The following is a 19,241-nucleotide window of genomic DNA, read 5'->3' as shown; positions in this document are numbered from 1 at the left end:
CATTGCAGGATCAAGCTACAGATGGAAATCAGTGTTTCTCAAGACTGAGTTTAACCTCTACCTTATCATACATTGGAAGAGAACATATAGGTAGATACCAACCCTACCAGTGACTGTAGTAAGATTAACCTACCATTCAGTTAGCAAAAAATGCAAATTTCCCTCCTGCTTTTACTTTTTTTCTGTTTTTTTAACTTCACAAATTGTAGTTATGCCACTGTTCTTCAGCAAAAAGGTTAAAATATCTTTTTTTTTTTTTCTGTTAATATCCAAACATTTCACAAGTTATCAGTTTGATTTATTCTTGGATCAAAAGAACAGGACCAATAAGCTCATGCCTGTTGACCAATAGGGCTTTTTTTCAAAGTATTCTTGAAATACAGAGACAGAATTTGCCTGATTAAAAAACATTAATATTTTCTGTGTAGAGAAGTACTCCTCTGACCACAGATTCTGTTCTGTCTCTCTGTGACCCAGAAATAAATGGTCCAGATAAGGCCCCTTCAGTTTGAAGTCTGAAAAATAACAATTGTTATTTTATTTCATTTCATTTCATTTCATTTTATTTCATTTTATTTTATTTTTATGTACAAATAGTGCATGATATGTCTGTGATAAAACACCTTAGAGTCCTGATTCTCCTTGCTTGCCAGCTGACGTTATCTTCAATCAGTTCTTGGGCAAACCTAAAGAGCCTTGGACAAGGACATACACTCAATGGAGACAGTGCAAGTTCAGATCCAAGATGTTCCTTGGATCCTTGTTCCTGTATTGACTCATCCATACAAAGGAATAGTAAAATTCAGATTTATTTCAGCAAAACATTCCTACTTATTGGTTTAAAATCATGACTAGCTTGTCAGGTGGAACTGACACATACCACGAGAACATGCTTACATGATTTTTGCTAAACAATTGTTTTAAAGTAATTGTTTTAAAGTTTAAATTTTTCATAGTCAAGATTTCTGGTCTCCATAACAGTAAGATGACTAAAGGTCATCAACTATTTATTAAAAATAATATTTGTTAGAAGGCTATCATCTTGATGAAACATTTCAGATTTTCCCAGTATATATAAATTGATCATTATAAAATCAGTAATTTCCAGATTCTCATTTTTAGGGAGCTACTATTTCTAAGAGTCATTTGCTCGTACTTAATTGGATGTGGTTTAAACAGAAAAATAATGGACAGACTATAGTTAAGAAATAACTTTCAGACAGGTGTTTTGCAATGTTCTTTTTCTGGAAAAAGGACTTAGGAGATACATGGGACTTTCAAAAGTACTTATTGACTAATCGGTTATTTATAAACTGCTTTGAGAAGATATTCCCGTCCTGCTGCAACTTCTCATATTTCAACATGTAGAAGAGTATTTTTTTCCTCAGTTGGGATGAAAAGTGACTACAGGATACTTATAGATACGCAGTTACAGATTCCTATGACATAAAGTTCCTGCTAACTCTCTGGGTTTAACTCATTTCCTTCAATTCAACCTTTCTCTTTCTAGTGTCCTTAATTTAGTATCCTGGTACACCTCACAGTACTGACAGCCCTTCTTGTTACTGGATAGTGCAGAACGAAGCTTTGACATATGTAGTAACCCAAGCTACAGTGATGTGTGCCAGTTTAAGGACAGTGCTCATGTCTTTCTAGAGCTGGTGGGGCAGTTTGGGGAATGGTGTGTTGCTGCATGGGAAATCTGAGTTCATGAATGGATTCGGATTTCCATACTTTGTTTAGCAGCCAAGAGATGTCTCTGGAAAAGATGTGTTCGGCGAATACCACTGCTGAGCTGAGAAAAAAACGTTGGCAGCATTTCAAAACTGAGCTATTTATTTGACCTTCCAGTTGTAGACAAGGTGAACTCAGATATTAGATAGATATAAAAAAGACCTTCAAAATACCACCCAAGTTTTGCCGCTCATCTTTGGCAAGTTAGATAGGAGATAACACTTCTAACGTGGCATCTCTTAGAGTGGAAGTCCATTGGAAAGAGTGCTGCTGAAATGTCAGCAGTTGAATTATGGCCTCTGATGCTTTGTACCGTGCTACAGGCTCTGTTCATTTTCAAAAATATTAATGTTTCTTCCCAATCATCATGAAGCTGTTACAGATCTTCCTAGGTTTGCTAGGTCACAAAGTTTTTTATAAAAAACTGGCACTGCCAGTATTTTGTGCTTGTGTACGTGCGTCTGTTTAAATGTTGGGTTACTAAGAAACTCGACAACTTACTCTTCTGCCTCCTCTAGAAGAAGACAACCTTGTTGCACTGTGGTGTGCTGCCAAAGTCACAATCTCAACTGAATGTCAAAGTTTCCTACTAATCATCATCATAACCTTTTAAGACCTGGTGTGTTTCTTCACACACCTTCTTTTCTGTTCTGTCATTGTTACTTTTAATCTTTTTTTTTTCTTAGTATATTTTTAAGTGCACATTGCTGTAGACAACATTAGATAATACTTACCTGTTTTGTTGTATGCTTTTACACAGTCATACAGAAAATAAACATTTCTAAAGTAACATATTGGTGGCCAACTTTTGACCCCACTTTCTTTCTTCATCATCCAGATCTATGAGGTTCAAGTGCATTTGTGATAGAGTGCATGGCTATTATGTCTGTCAGATTACTCCCATCACCAGAATTTTCAAACTTCAGAATTGTGAAATATACTACACTTAGAAAAGATATATTGACTACTTGTAGATGGCTTTTTTTTTCTTCTTTTTTTCTCTACAGTCTTGTTCCCAAGACAGGGAGTCCAAATTTAGTCCTACTGATGGTCATAAACTGTGGGGAAGTGCAATTTGAACTGCATCCTACCCCCTTGCTAATCTATACCAAGGGAGCTCTGATGGAGTGCAGTTCCACTCCCTGCCTACCTGCACACCTGCATTTCCAAAGGAAACTAAGTGTGCAGAGGCATGGTACATGTCTGTCTCATCCCAGCATGCAGCTGAGACACATGAGATCTGGGTAGTGCTCCTGGGTACCATAGCTTTGACATAGCTTTTAAGCTTCAAGTAATTTGTTACAAGAAATATCAGCAAACTTTTGTGTTTATGGAATGCCTTTGTAATAGTATCTTGCAATGATTTCTCCCGACTCTTTATATCTTATCTATGGTATATGTCAGTGATCTGACTTTGACAGGATCCTAGCTACATTTTCCTTTAATCCTAGGAGTGCTTGTGGTATTTGATCAGAAGCTGAAGCTACATGCGTAATTTTTAAATCATGAATTAGAAGACAGGTCTTAAAATTCCCTACATTTGGCTTTATGCAATTATAAGACATAAATATGAAAGGATACTACAGAATGAACTTTAGGACCTAGACTTCTTGTCCCTGCTCAGTGTGTGAAACTTCTTTTAGACTAAGGGTAACCAGGTGTCCTTACAGAGATTAATTAGCATATAAAGTTGTATTCTAAACTAGTGTTACTCACAATGACCTATCTGTCATCTGAATGGAGGCCTGAGAATCATCTGTAAGAGTTTTATATTAAATATGACGTAAACCAACATCTCTATTACTTTCTTAGCCACCAGCAGGATTGGGCTAACTATATTAAAAACCATTCTCAGACTGTATTCAAAAACATTGCTATTGACTGTGACACTATTTGATGAATAATCCCCAGCTCTTACAGTTGTATCATTACCTGGAAATCTGAGTTGTCCTGTTAAAATGTGTGATTCAATTGTAGCTGGCAAAATTAAAAACCATGTTTTGAGAGCCTCATAAATACTCAGCAACTGGTATGCAAAATTATAAGAAACAGCCAATTATAGAACTAAGCAAGATTTTTTTCTCCAAACTTCATCATTTTAAAGGAAACATCATTCTTTCTGTAGGCTGCTTCATAACTTTGAGAATTTGAGATTGTCAGTATTGAAGAATTGCTAACGATCATGGATGCACCAAGACAGCTTTGAATCTGTCTTTAGCTAAAACTCCTCTATGAACATGACTGACACGTATTAACTGACCAGAGTGTGGTAGAATATAGTCAGGAGTCATTGGTGAGCCCTTGCTAAATTCTAGGTGGAGGAACCTAAAATAGTTACTTCTTTTATTTGAGAAGATTGGATGATCTGAATACTTTTTCTTGGTTCTAGTTCTAAAACAGAAACTCCTTTCATAGATGCACAGCTTTGGTGATAGTGCTGCTTCTTTTGAATCACATACACCTCGTGCTTGTAGAATGTGCACTATGTTTATAGATTTTTCTATTTTTTGTACTTACAGTCCAATGCTATGGAAAATCTGTAGGAAGTATGTTAAGATTTTGCTTTGTAGTAGATAGTAATCTGCAGAATAGAACTAATGTTCCTGTTGACAATTACTGATTTTACCATAGCTCAGGTTGCAGTAGGGTTTCCTTCAGCAATCGTAGGGATTCATATTCCATCAAGACCTGATTGTAAAGCCTGCCAAAGAATTGGATGTTAATATATGGTTTTCTTAATTGTATCCTGAACAACATCTGAATGTTATTGTTTTGCCACTGTCTCACTATGTGATTTTGTAAAAGAGAAATAACTTCTGTATGTCCCATTTTCCAATGCGAAAAATCAGTTGCGCTGTAAAGCTAAATTCAATTTTAAAAAGCAACTGGAAATAGATGAAAATGCCATATTAGCTCTAACATTTAGTTCCAAGTTCAGTGTTCATTTGTGTTTATACATTAGAGTCAGGGGCTTGCGAGTTAAATATTTGGCCTCAGAGTTTGCCATATGGGACAATGCACACAAAGCCCTTTTCTTCTGAGTCCTGTTTTAATGTTTTCATTTGTTCTATTTCTTATGCGGTAGTCTTCCTGATTCTGTAAACTTTGTTTAGCACTTGCTGCTTCTTCCTCTGAAACTAATCTGTCAGAGTATGCTAATTATGGTCCATAGTTTTGAGGGATAGGTCCATCCCTGCTTGTTGAGATAAAAAGAATTTTAAAATTAGCTGTCTATATTCTTTATCTATGTACTTACTTCATCCTTGTTTTAGATTATTACTTTTCAAAATCTCCCAAAGGATCAGCTTTGCTATGAACATAGATGTTGAGTCAGTCATTAAGATGTATCATGGAGTTCCCAATCTGGGCTTGGTACCAGCCTGTCTTCTAGTCCAGTTAATTGACTTAGTGCCCGTGTCCTCATTAGTGCCTCTGTCCTCCCTTTCACTGCCTGCCATCTCTTTAATTTGTAAATTCCTTGGTTTAAGATTGTGTTTTTCTATATTCTCACCGTTTGAGGTGATTTAGCTTTAAGCCTTATCTGTTTGATCATGGTATCTTTGACCATTCATCAGGTAGGCTGAATGCAAGCCAAATGGGGACTGTGCACTGCATAACCATCGGTAATAGGCTACCTGCAGTAGTAAGCCCTAGCTTGATCTCCTGCATAACCATCGGTAATAGGCTACCTGCAGTAGTAAGCCCTAGCTTGATCTCACTAATTCTAGTTCAGATATACTCAGGTTTTGTTTTGAACCTGATTTTGGACCTGAACCAAAGCTCACCTTTGCTTTTAAATGAACATATTTCTATCCAATAATAAGCATAAGAATCTGGTTCTGCAGCATTTCAGACAGTGTATTGGCTGTCCAGCATACAAAGTCAATGAATTGTTCAATATTTGCAGCAGTTACAGCAGTCGCTCTTTTTATGTCCATCTCCTTCAGATTTGACTTGGGCTAGCCACATTGCAAGGCATTTTGTAGCACAGCAAGAGATTATGCCTGCCCAAAAGCAAGGGAAATTGGATGGCTAAGAAAGAAAGAAAGAGTGTTAGGAATCCTCACAGATTTTACCCACTTCCAGAATACAGTGAGCAGATGAGTGGTTGCAATGGCAGAAGCAGCAGTGAACGTGGAATCACTGAGGTATATGTGGAGGAGAGGAATGAGCTAACTTGGGGGGGAACACAAGGAGTCTTTGCAGTGTCTTGATAGTCTTTGATAGTGCCTTGGCCTCATGAGAAAAACATGAAAAAAGAACCAATAAAAGGACTACAACGCTGATACCTAAGGGTGGGGAGAAACTGCCCCTTTGTACAGCTCCAAATTTCTGACCATCTGTCAAACCTCATTTCTGATATCCAGGCACTAGAGCAGACATTGTGACAGGTGTCTGGATTTTAAAAATCTCTTCAGTAAAAAACAAAACAAAACAAAACATCAATCCTTTCTTAAAGGAACACCTCTACCATATGCTCCAAGCTTCAACATGCTCATATATACCCAGCAGTAAATAAATGCTAAATGCTTATACAAACGGGTGAGACAGGTCCTTATTAACTCCAGAGAAGGTCGACTTTGATCGGCTGAAGAGGTAGGTGAAAGGGAACCATATTTTTGCAGGCAGATCAATCCTGGCAGGCTGCCAACACAGTCCAAGCATGTGAGGTAACTTGTTTAACACCCTCCTATGCAGAGGTGTAAACAGAAGGTAGTAAACGCGTGACAAAGCATAGCCTACTTTTGTGACAGTGCTTCATAAATACTGGAGGAAAGAATGCCTCTCCACGCCAGTATTTGTCGCACATAAATATTTGTAATAGTTGCTATGGCAGTTGAGAAGGGAAAGATGAAAATCAGAAAACAGTGAAAGCTGTCTGAAAATAAAGAAGTGTTTCCAGAGCGAATGCAGTAAGCTCAAGTAGTGGAATTTTTATTCCCCCCCTATTCTTGTTATAGGTCTTAAAAACAAAATCTCATAAGTTTATCTTTATTATTTAAAGATAAAATAACTTCTTAACATCTTGGTTAATTAGAACAGATGCGAAAAGGTGGCTTTCATTAAATGTGGTTGCCATTTTTAACACATAAGAAACTATTTGATTATGCCTGAAACTTCAGTGATACGCTCAAATTTTTCAGAATAACTCATAACAGATCAGGAATCTGTGATAAAGTACTTAGGCACAGTATTTCAGTTGTGTTGGATGAGATTCAGCGCCTCAGTCCTGGAGTAACTCAGTGTCTGCAGATGGGATAGGAATAAGCCCTTCTGTCGTTAAGAACCATCCCATCACTTTTCTGATGGTAACCACTTTATGAATCTTCTTGTTGCCAGCATCCCTGTAATATTTTACAGAGGGAACTCCCACTATGAGTACTGAAAAATCTGAGCTGAGGGCTGAGGGTGTGCGGACTGATTTTCCCATTGCATTGAAACCTACTCCTCTCAAGATACTAATATTAAACGTATAGTATGCTTCTCACTTTCAGCATAATAAATCTGGATGTCTTCCACAAGTATTACCTTTTGATTTTCAACTGTCTGAGGTATTTTTTTCCTACTGCTAAATATCAGGCTTTCTCGTTTGCTGTTTCTATGTTACAGTAATTGATTCTTTAGAATAGCACCTTTTTTAAAAAAAATTGTAGCTAGAATTTCTAATGTGCAATCACTGTTACAATGCCCAGAGTTTTGTTCAGGGGTGCCCATTAGCACAGTTACACTTAAGGGCTTGTCACAGTTTCCATGATATAATAAAACATTGTTTTCAGGAATTTAGAACAAGGCTGTAAAAAGTAACTGTGGGCTGCAGTTTTACACAAGAAAATCTTCGCCCATGAGAAAATTACTGTCACAAATCCTGAAAGCATCAGTCAGTTTGCTTAGCTATTTTTAAGTGGAGTAAGTGAAAAATTCAATATATTAGCTCAGTGGTTTAAAACATTTTTTTCACACTCTGGAGTTCATGTACAGCTATCACAGATGTCAAAAAAACCATGGTACTGATGCTTAGCTCTGTACACATCTTTGTGTTGCTCCAATATTGCCAAAGGACATCAAAGCTGCTTAAAATAATGTGAAATTTTCAGGTACAAGTGAATTGTCGGTTGATGGAGAAAGGCACCATCATGCTGCATGGAGGAGGGAGGAATCTTGCACTTTTTTCATACTTTCTTGAGCAGTAGGAGCAGGGCAGAAATATGAATACATTAAGAAAAGAGCATTGTATATTCAGGCTAAGCGTGAGCAATGGATACAGCTTCCAGACAAGCAGTCTTCTTTGTACAACTGTCTATTTTTTCTGAATTTACACTGTACCATTTTCTCCCCCAGGAACCTCAGTATCTCAGCAATTGACAAGTGTTTAAGAGCATCTGCTTTTCTTCCACATAGATATGCCAAGTATCTAAGCAAGCCTTTAGTGCAGAAGTTAGTAGCAAGGGGAAAATATTTTCTTCATTTGTATTTTGATTTAATTTTAGAGAATCAGTGGTCCAAAATGTGTCTGGGGTGGGCATTACAGTACCTTCACAGCTTTTGCAAATATTCGATTGTTATCTTTTCAATTGGGCAGATATAGTTTCACAGGAAACAGCAGTTTCACAGCTGTGCTTCCTGTGAGATTTTTCACATAAGTGCCTATTTCATGGCAAATCCCTCTTTTTTTTTTTTTTTTTTAATTTTCCAAATCAGATAATTGTGGCAACATATTTGGTCATGCCATTGCCCTGTTTGTAAAAGTGTCTTCCTGGCTTCACTTACAAATCCCAAATATGCAGGTGCAGCATATTTGAAAAATTAGCCTTAAGAGTTTTTCCTAACATTTATTATTACTCATGAACTTAGAGCTCCTGTTATCATGCTGGTTTTGTTTCTCTCCCTTCATGACGTATTATTTACTAATTATTAATTTTTGTAATATCAGCACCCCATATGAATGGCAAGAAGAAACGGCATATGCATACCCTAGCCCTAGGTCCTTGCAATCTAATTACTGACGTTATATGGCAAGTGAGAACAGTAAACACTGGGTGGAAGGGAATTAGTTATACTGATATACAGAATGATGTTGCATATGCTAGAAGGTGCCAAAGTCAACTGCAGATTTAACCCAGGAAATGGGTCGCTAATGCAGTGATTCTAACACATTAAAACCTTTTGCAAGGTTTTTTTGTTTTCTGAACTTCATTAATATCACATATTTTGAGGGAGGTGGCTTTGTAAAGCTCTCTCCCATTGCTAAACATAGTTCCCTTTAAAAATCACATTCAATTTAATCTTTTAAAATTCATTGTTTTGATACATAGGAGCAAGCAAAGTTGTTCATTAATAGTGTTCAGCCACACCTTGAACAATGTATCCATCAAATATGAAGTCAGGCTGCCTTTTCCTCTGTGATGAATTCCTGTCTGTCATTTCTCCATCTTAAAACAAAACAAAGCATTGACTGAAATATGAATGGGTCATGTCCTGTGGCCCTTGTTCGGGCAGGATTTTTAGAAAACTGTTAGGGATGACTGAAGATTGCAGAGTTAATCCCTACATTTAAAAATCAATATCATGTTTTCTAGATGTTCTGGGTGACACTGTGATGTCAGGAGAAGTTTGAAATTATGTGGGTTAACACTTGCACTGGCAATCAATCTGTTACTCTTACAGAAACATGTTTGTGTTAAATAGATTATTGCATTCCTTTTTCTATTGTTTTGACTTGGAAGATGATTAGTATAATACCAACAATTGCAGAAAACAGCAGGTTTTCTTCTGGGAAAACAAAACAAAACAATTTGTAGTATCAATAGATCTTGTCAGGTACCTAATAATAACTATTAGCAATATTTCTCACGGGCTGGGGTATTTTGTCCATGTTTTTTGTTACTATGGGCCTTTATTTTCCTCACTGGAGTATAAAATGAAGTATCAAAGGGAAACAGCAATAGCGTTTGTGGGGATGTAGATTGTAGTTAGACCTGATGACTGGCAGTCCAGTACTTCTGGTGTCATTACTTAGGCTGAATAACCTTGAACTTAAATGTGTTTCACATTTTCTCTGTCGATAATATCTATGTCAGAAGGGGGTTGTTAGCGTTTAATTAATTATCTGTGAAGGGTCTTGAAGTCTGCAAGTGGCACATGATTGAAAAATCTTACAACACTTACATTCATCCCCAAATTTATAGTAGAGACTGCTTCTTTATGCCAATTTCTATCTAGATGTTTTGTGGATCTCCAGAGAATAACTTCTCAAGCTCTTGTGTTACAGCACAAGTGGGGCTATGCTGGCCTTTGAGGGCTTAAGTCAGACCTTAAGAATTAACTAATTCAGTTAATATTCCATGGAATTTATAATTTAATTATTTTAGCTGTACTCTGTGCCCAATTTCTGTAAGGGTTAATTTTGCCATAAAATGTGGTCAAGAAATCTAAACTGTTTGTGTAAGTCATCAAGAAAATAGTTGCATTTAGCGGTTTTGATTCATTTAAATAATGTAGATTTGGGCATGGCTGGCTGTGGAGCATGGATGTGATAACAGCTTATTTAGAAATATTGTTTCAGCCTTTAATATGACCCAACTAACAGTTGAGCTTTGAACACCGGTGAGTGAACTGCTACCACTGACAGAGCTGAGAACAGTTGATTTTACATGCAGAATATACTTCACTATTAATTTTAGCTCCTGTCTTTCAAGTGGGGGAAAACGTATATCCAGGTTGTGAGGATGGCTGTGAAAACTGGTGCTGTGTTTTATTCAAGATTAAGAATTTTGCTTGCATATGTAAAACAAATGTACTAAAATAGTAAACTCACTGCCACCAAAACTGAAAACAAGGCACTTCGGAAAATATATGCTGATATATAACTGGGTAGAATTTCCTTCATTTTGCAAAGCCACGAGCCACATGCATCAGCTCACCGCAAAGTCATTAGGTCTTTTTAAACTCAGATGAAAAACATTAACAAATACCACAAAAGGCTTTAGTATGGCCCCTTTGTTCATTCACATATGGCAGTTTATAACTCCTGCACCACTTGGGTCGTGTGTTTGTTTAAGCTGCCTCCATCAGGCCAGCCCTGAAAGAACAAAAGACATCTTGAGCGATCCTAAGCAGGAAATGGGCTAATCTAAACATGGCTTGTGACACTATAAGTAGAATAGAAAGGGGAGGGATTGATTAGTCATTAATGTCCAATTGACTCCATATGGATGTTGCAATAATAAGGCCTTTTTCAGTGCAGTAGCGAAGTTATTGAATTAGAGGTTTATGTTTCCTCAGAGCTGACCTTAGGGAATTCCCTCTTGGTTCTTCTTGCTGATGTTTTAAAGAGAATGGAGTCTCTTAACAGGAAAAATAGAAGCCTTAGCATAACTAAGTGTTGTATGAATATAGCTAACCTCTGCTACAGTATATTCCCAACTCTTAGTACTCACTTAGCACGTTTTAGAACCTTTACAGGTGAAATATTTTACAGCCCATTTAAATATTACACTATTTAATGAATCACTCATGTATTTCTCAGTTCTCATCCCCTTTTTGTTCACTGACATGCAGCCTGTAAGATATGTTGGGCCCTCAAATCCCAGCGGAATAATATTTGTTTAGCATTTGGAATGAAACCAGCTTGATGAACAGATACTTCCCTGCAGAGTATTTGTGTCTGCGTGACTACAGCATCACTGTCAGGTAGCTAGTCATGTTTCCAAGTAAGTGTTAGTTTTGCATAGTGATGACAAGACATGCCTGTAATGACAGTAGTTAAGAGATGCCCATTTATTTTGCCTCTCTTGCAGGCTGGTGATAAAGAATGAGAAAGTCTTCTGAATATGGGTGAGGGTAAAACAAAAATGGAGAAGTAAGAGGCAGGCAAGGGACAAAACAAAGATAAACATTATACTAATCCTGCTACAAATCTCTTAGGTTACAGTGAAGTAGTCATTTGTCTAATCTTCTCCAAAGTTGAACATCAAACTTAATAGCTTGAAAATAGCTACATAATTATTCTGGTATTCTGAATCTTCCAAAGCTTTTCTTTGTTGTACTATTCTTTCCAGATTTGCATTTTTCTATTTCATTTAAAATACTGCTGTAGCTTTCATAAAGGCTGCATTTGTCTGTCCATGTGTTAAGGGCAGGAAGGGGGACTGCCAACCCATGTTTTCATGCTTCCTGCTCTTATTGCATTTCCCTGTTCATAAGTAACCAATCTCTAGTAGCAAAAGTGACTCCTAATTGCTTGTTCATTAGGTTTTGGTCTCTGCAATGCACGCTGCTAGCAGTGCTAGTTTTATTATCATATTCAGGGCCAGATATTCTGGAGATCATGATCAGTTCTTTCCAAAGTAGACAAAAATATCATCTCAGCGTAATGAATAACTGATGATATGAGCACTGCTGCTAACCAGTCACTTTGACACTAGAAACCTAAAAAGATTGTCTTTATTTCTATATATTCTATCTTGGTATATATCTATGGAAGATGGTATGCAGTGTATTCTCTAGAGTAGCCAGAGATTCGTTATGTGAGGGGATTCAAAGGAAATCTGTTACTTCAAACATGAATCAACGGCCAGAGTGGGAAGAGTAATTAAGGAATAACAGAGGGACTGATAAAAATCTCTTTCTGTTTGCTGTCACTTCTTTTCTCATTCTTTCTTCATCTTTTTCTCAACCTTTTATGCTCCTCTGTGTCATGGATATTATTATCTGCACTCTGTTAACATGTAAAGGCTGAATCTGATGTTTTGTTGTGGTAAATGATGTATAAAATGGAGAGTAAAATCCCATTCTATTAAAGACAGTAGGATAAACCTTCATGTGACCAAGATTTCAGCAAACATGGTAGGAGAAGGTGCCTGTCCTAAAATGCTTGTCATTGTAAAAGGTGAGAAACTTAGATAAATGCAGGAATAAATAAATAAATGATGTAACAATTGTTACTGTACATTTCTTAACATTTCATTCATGTGAAAACATTTATCTTTTTCTTGTGGATGATCAGATACTTTTCTCTTTCTATAGCCCAGGGATTCCTCTTGCCTATGCATTAGAGAACAGTCAGTCTCTTTTGGAAGAAAAACATTGTTTGAAATTACTTTAATGAGGCTGTAACATTTTTAGATTCATTCTGTGCTGTTCTTTGACCCAGTGTTGTCCCTAGTCTGGAATCCTGTTCCCACAGGGCAGTTGGTTGCCATATATCCACAAAAAGTGATCATTCTCCTCTAAGCTGTTTTTAGCTTTAAATCACTAAAGTTCTGACAAGTCGAGTAAATGCAAAGGAGCTAGGAAGTAAGGCAGTCTACACCTTCAGAAGCTAGAAGTGTCACTTTGAGGATAGCCCAAGGCTTTTGGGACAAAGTGTAGATTTCTTTGCCAACTAAGCCATTAGGGCAGCCAAAACGTACTGCTTTTGCAATAAGTTTGAATCCTGACCAAGCTCTTGAATCTGAAAACCAAACCCTCCTTCCACAACTGCAGTATGAACAGAGCATTAGTCTCCATAGAGAGATGACTACCACTGTTCTCCTCTCTTCTCACCCTTCATCAGTAGTATGCTTTTTGTTTTATCTATTATTTGGGGATTGTTATTTATTAGATTTTCCGAAAACTTTTTCAGAAAGAACAGATGTGAAACACCTAGTTCCTTGCAGTTGTATATATCTTTTCTTCAAAAATCTCAGGCAACTATGTCTTTGTCAGTACTATAACTATCACAATAAGAAAAAATCCTTACTTTGTAAAACCTGTTGAAATTGTTTATATAGGACATGGTACTGTTTAAATATCTGAATGACAGGATGAAGTACCTAGGAGCAGCCATGCAGTTTGAAAGCTTGTTCTTATGTGTTTCAACTTGCAAGAGCTCACTGAGCATATGTGCTTTTTATATCATTAGTGTTTCATTTCTAAGCTTAGAAGATACTGAGAATTTCTGGCTCCCCACGTAGAATCAAATGCTAACAAATGTATTTTCTTATAATGCTTTGTATGCTGAATATAATTCTGTAGCTTTGAGACAGTTACAAGAACACAGAGATTATATTACTTTAGTTATTTGCAGAAATTCATTTTGCAGATGCTTTTGTGATGGCCTATGGGTCAACTTGCAAATATTCCCCCAGAGATCAAGCACAAAGAACATCAACTCATTGGCTGCTTTTTCAAATCCTTCAAGTATGGGCTTGCTTAAAGCAGATGCAGCCAGAGCTTCTTAGCCTTCTTGGGATGTTTGTAATTTATTACTTTAAGAATTGTTTTCTAACATAACCTTTCTCTGAAAATAGATTGCTTATAATTTCTTTTTTTTTTCCCCCCTTTCTAAATTATATCAAGTTTAACAAGCCTGCCTATAATCTTGATACCAGCAAAAGTAGTCTTTGCCTGCATTAGATCATGCCAAAACTGTTTGAAAGGGCTAAGGACAAACTCCTTAGCCATAGTGAATAAGTACCTTTCTGAAAGTAAGAGATCATCATACAGGTTCAAATATGTATTATTTTCTTTTCCGTGTTTTCATCAAAAATATATATTTTTATTTTTTAAAAAAATTGTTACCAACTTATTAATATTTTCACATACTAGTTAGAAATATTGTGATATTCTTTTGAAAGATGGAATGACCATTATGTGCTACATTTAGTCTTTCTCAAATTATGTAGCCATGTGTCTCAATAAATGTTTCAGTGCTGATTTAGGTTTATAATTTATTGTAGTTTCACAATAAGTATATCCTCTCTTAAAAGATGGTATCTTTGATGTGCATGTTGCAAGCCTTCTGACAGCAATGAACAAAGCCTCATTAACCATACACACCCTATGTACTGGTCCTACATGCAGCTCTGAATCTTATGTCACTCAACAGAACTACTATTCCTTTCTGCAGTAAAAACCTGACTGCAGTTGCAGTCTCCTGTAAGCACTGAACACCTGTTGCATGGTACTTATCCTAAAATAGTATTGAAATAGTTTTGCATCTTCCATTTTTCCATTTGCCACAAACCTGCCTTCTTTTACATGCATGCATGTTAGTATACAAATTGCCAAATTGGTGTCAGTTGTAAAGTAATGGCATTCGAGGCATCATAAATTACCGTAGTGATCCTCAGGAGAAGAGACTGCTGTATACGAATGAGTGTTTTGCTCTCAGGGTAATGTATGTCTTCATCTGGCCCAGTAGTCAGCATATTGCCCTGTGTTGATGGATATAGTCAGCTTGAAACTACACTACATTTCACTGCACAATAAACATGCCTGTCAACACCATATAAAGCAAAATGAATTTATCCTGTATGGTCAGTGCATTTTAAATGAAATTAATGTACTGTGGACCTGGTGGCAAAAAGGTAATGTATTAGTTATGCATCCTTTATTTTAGGACTTTTTTCATGTAAATGTATTTCCTATATAGAATGTTTGAAATGGTGTATCTAATAAGGTAAAGCATTTTCATAGTAAATTAGGAAGCTTAGTTTTTGTACAATTAAAAACTTCAGAGTCAGTCACTGAAATTAGTAGATCTCCAGTGTGATCTCCGGGCTTTTTTGGTGAATATGAAATAAGTGTCTGGAGCAAGAATAGCTTACAAAAAAAGGAAGCCTATTACTGTGCAATTTTCTTTTCAAGTAACATGCTTTTTCAAGGTATTCGATTATATGACCAATTTGTTGAGGCCTAAGACTATGTATGTAACTTTCCCACTGTAAAGTCTGTTTGCCTTTCTTTTATAGCTAAGGCTAAACCTTAAAAACATATCATCATGATTGCAAGTTTTTCTAGGAAAACTGTGCCTTATCCAGGCTCAGTTAAGTTAGCTCTTTCTTCTGTATTAACTGGTTCTACACCTCATCCTCAGCTCTGTGAACTCAAAACTCCCCACGAAGCTTTGCTGTCTATGGCTAAGCAGCAGGGCTGGATGCATTAAAAAAAATCCAGCAACAGTTACCATGCACAAGCTGAACTGAGGCTGGACAATGACAGGACACTGGTGTACATTAAAGCATAGCACCCTGGAGAAACTGGGGTGTTTGCCACCCATTCTTGAAGCTGCAGCATGCCGCACATGATGTACCTGTTGAAGACAGGCAGTTTTACTACATATATCTGACTGAATGCTCAAATTCAACTAAAGGAGATGTGACTTTAAGATGTTCAGCTCCAAACGTAATCAGACCCATGCAACTAGCAGCATGTACCTCAGTGTACTATATAATTTATTTTATGAAATGTTTTGCATGTGCTTCACTACTCAAGCAGAAGTCATTGTAAATGACTTGTGTGAACAGGTCTACATCAGCCTGGATTCTCAGGTGTAACTTTTATGTGAGTTTTGTTGAGCATTTGGAACATTTATGCTATGTTAAGATTCCAAACAGAAGCTTTTTCAAATCTTCATAACTGGAGAAATACCAGTGCAATTTGTTTTCTCATTCAGATGTTGATGGGTGAGTTTGACCAATTACAACCAAAATCACTGGACATCCTTTCTCTGTCTCTGTCTCTCTTTCTCTCTCATAGATCTGGCAGCAGAGAGAGAAAGAGAATGATGCTAAAATAAACAGCACTGAAAGCACTTACATAATCCACATAATAATGTTTTGCATCCATCTTGTTTCTTCCTGCCCTGACATTACAGGAAGTAAAGCAATGAATGGCTCTGCAGCTAAACTACAGCAGTATTATTGTTGGCCAACAGGAGGTGCCACTGTGGCTGAAGCTCGAGTCTACCGGGATTCACGGGGTCGAGCCAGTAGCGAACCGCACATCAAACGACCAATGAATGCTTTCATGGTTTGGGCAAAGGATGAGCGTCGAAAAATTCTCCAAGCTTTCCCTGACATGCACAACTCCAACATCAGCAAAATCCTAGGTAAGTGCAAGACAATGACCAAATCATGACTGCAGCTGAAACAAAATCAAGGAATGTTTAAAAGGCTATGTCATTGCAGTGGCAGTTGGCATGGGTTAGTTGTTTTTGGAGATGTGAAAAGATGAGGTTGTTTAAGTAAGTGACACAGGCTAGTAACTTCCTTCTTGGATATCTAACTTCTCTAATTTTAGGACACACTATGTCAGAAGGATGTTCACTGGAATCAAAATTACTGAAACTTATACAAATGAAAACTCATGAATTGTTTTCATTCCTTTCCTTTTCCCTTAAATAATTCTGTTTATTTTCAACAGCAGACTCACAATATAGTTTTTAAATTTAGCAACATTCATAAAGAATGTTTTGTGAAATCTGTTACAAGAATATATCCTGATAAAATGTCTAATTGCAAGATCCTATTAGAAATCACCTGAACTGCAAATCACCTGAGTGCAGAACGGTACTTTCTGGAGAATTACTAGGAAAAAGAAAAAAAAAAAGTATAAAATCATAATCAAAGGTTTATGTCAGACAGTGCAATAGCAAGAAACCTGGCACAGTTTGAAAGATATGCAGTTGTATACCTTCTCAAATGCAAAATTATGTTTGATGCTGCCATGCTCCAAAAGCTAAGGAAGCACTTGCATCATAAAACTAAAATATTGCTTTATTAAAAGACACCATAGTTAACATTTAATTTGTATAGATTGGGACAGTCAGGGAATAGACCATGGGTTATGTTTTGCCACTATAAATTTGCTCATTTTTGAGAAATTTTGATTTGCTTTTTGAGACCCCTCCAGAGAATTAGAAACATACGTGAGAATGAGTGGTGAAATGTTAAAACCTATATATGCTTTCTGAGTCTTTGAAGTGGAAGACAGATGCTAAATGTAACTCATAATAAATAAAAGTAAAAATAAAGTTTCATCTGTAATCATTTTATTCTAAACGTTGAGTTCAAATACATTCCTACTAAAGTTTGTTGCATTTGTTCATTCAATCACAGGCAAGAATACATACAAATAAATGTTACTGTGCCCTAAAACTTCCAAAATCTTACTTCGTAGTTCTCATATTTTTGTCTACCATATTAGTAAGTTATATGAATAGCCTTTCAGTTTTGTATAAAACCTGCACTGTTTCAGTGTTGGCAGCTGTAGGGAATCTATATTATTTGTGTGCATTCTGTGAAAAAACTATTAGGAGTATAGTAACCGTATTCATTAAAATGTAAACTTTCAGCATAAATATTTCAGAAGTGCCAGCAATTGACTGTTTGTTAACCATGGAATTAACCTGTCAGTATCTGCTCTGCCACAAATAAGTCTATGTCCATATAATATCTGTGCAACTTTTCCAAGACAATGAGAAAAGAGCCTGAAATATTAGAACTGACACAGAATATTGCTGGCTACGGATAATATTTATACAACTTTTCCATTTGTTGATGTATGAAAAATCTTGGTAAAAGAATAGCTTCCACCCACGTTTACCACAGCTGTAATCATTTTATCCATCTAAAAGACACCAAAAAGCTACTTTCTGCATTTCTTATCCCCTGAAAAAAAAACCACCACCAACAAAAAAAAACCTTCTCTATTCAAGTGTTTAGATAGTTCCTTATAAACAATATGAGCGTTCTGAATACTTTTTCCTCTTCCTGTGTACACTGTATTCTTTTACTTTTTTATTGGTACAGCTTTCATTGAAAGTTTACCGTGCCTGAAGTGGGATAGAGAATTACAAATGTGCTTTCCTTTCTTTTTCTTTTCGTGTCCCTTCTCCGTGTCCCTTCTCCGTGTCCCTTCTCCGTGTCCCTTCTCCGTGTCCCTTCTCCGTGTCCCTTCTCCGTGTCCCTTCTCCGTGTCCCTTCTCCGTGTCCCTTCTCCGTGTCCCTTCTCCGTGTCCCTTCTCCGTGTCCCTTCTCCGGTCCCTTCTCTCTCCTCTCCTCTCCTCTCCTCTCCTCTCCTCTCCTCTCCTCTCCTCTCCTCTCCTCTCCTCTCCTCTCCTCTCCTCTCCTCTCCTCTCCTCTCCTCTCCTCTCCTCTCCTCTCCTCTCCTCTCCTCTCCTCTCCTCTCCTCTCCTCTCCTCTCCTCTCCTCTCCTCTCCTCTCCTCTCCTCTCCTCTCCTCTCCTCTCCTCTCCTCTCCTCTCCTCTCCTCTCCTCTCCTCTCCTCTCCTCTCCTCTCCTCTCCTCTCCTCTCCTCTCCTCTCCTCTCCTCTCCTCTCCTCTCCTCTCCTCTCCTCTCCTCTCCTCTCCTCTCCTCTCCTCTCCTCTCCTCTCCTCTCCTCTCCTCTCCTCTCCTCTCCTCTCCTCTCCTCTCCTCTCCTCTCCTCTCCTCTCCTCTCCTCTCCTCTCCTCTCCTCTCCTCTCCTCTCCTCTCCTCTCCTCTCCTCTCCTCTCCTCTCCTCTCCTCTCCTCTCCTCTCCTCTCCTCTCCTCTCCTCTCCTCTCCTCTCCTCTCCTCTCCTCTCCTCTCCTCTCCTCTCCTCTCCTCTCCTCTCCTCTCCTCTCCTCTCCTCTCCTCTCCTCTCCTCTCCTCTCCTCTCCTCTCCTCTCCTCTCCTCTCCTCTCCTCTCCTCTCCTCTCCTCTCCTCTCCTCTCCTCTCCTCTCCTCTCCTCTCCTCTCCTCT

At 37.6% G+C, this 19,241-nt stretch overlaps 1 protein-coding gene across 33 annotated transcripts in view; it reads left to right on the top strand.

Moving 5' to 3' along the window:
* The window catches only part of SOX6 (SRY-box transcription factor 6), a 484,589-nt gene that overhangs the window by 348,528 nt on the left and 116,820 nt on the right, over positions 1-19,241 (top strand). For 29 of the 33 annotated variants that reach the window (XR_013952300.1, XR_013952301.1, XR_013952302.1 and 26 more), the window contains one exon: positions 16,373-16,606. Coding sequence is in view for 29 of the 33 variants with exons in the window: in XM_080595801.1 (XP_080451927.1) it covers positions 16,373-16,606 (234 nt within the window). In the remaining 4 variants the exon portion in view is untranslated. The remainder of the gene's footprint in view (positions 1-16,372; positions 16,607-19,241) is intronic. The other 4 variants (XM_080595815.1, XM_080595814.1, XM_080595816.1 and 1 more) reach the window with 1 other exon arrangement.

The sequence above is a fragment of the Anser brachyrhynchus genome (genome assembly GCF_964034855.1).
Source record: "Anser brachyrhynchus genome assembly, chromosome: 5".
Taxonomy (NCBI): Eukaryota; Metazoa; Chordata; class Aves; order Anseriformes; family Anatidae; genus Anser; species Anser brachyrhynchus.
Note: the sequence above shows the minus strand (reverse complement) of the source record. Positions and strands in the feature narration are given on the sequence as shown.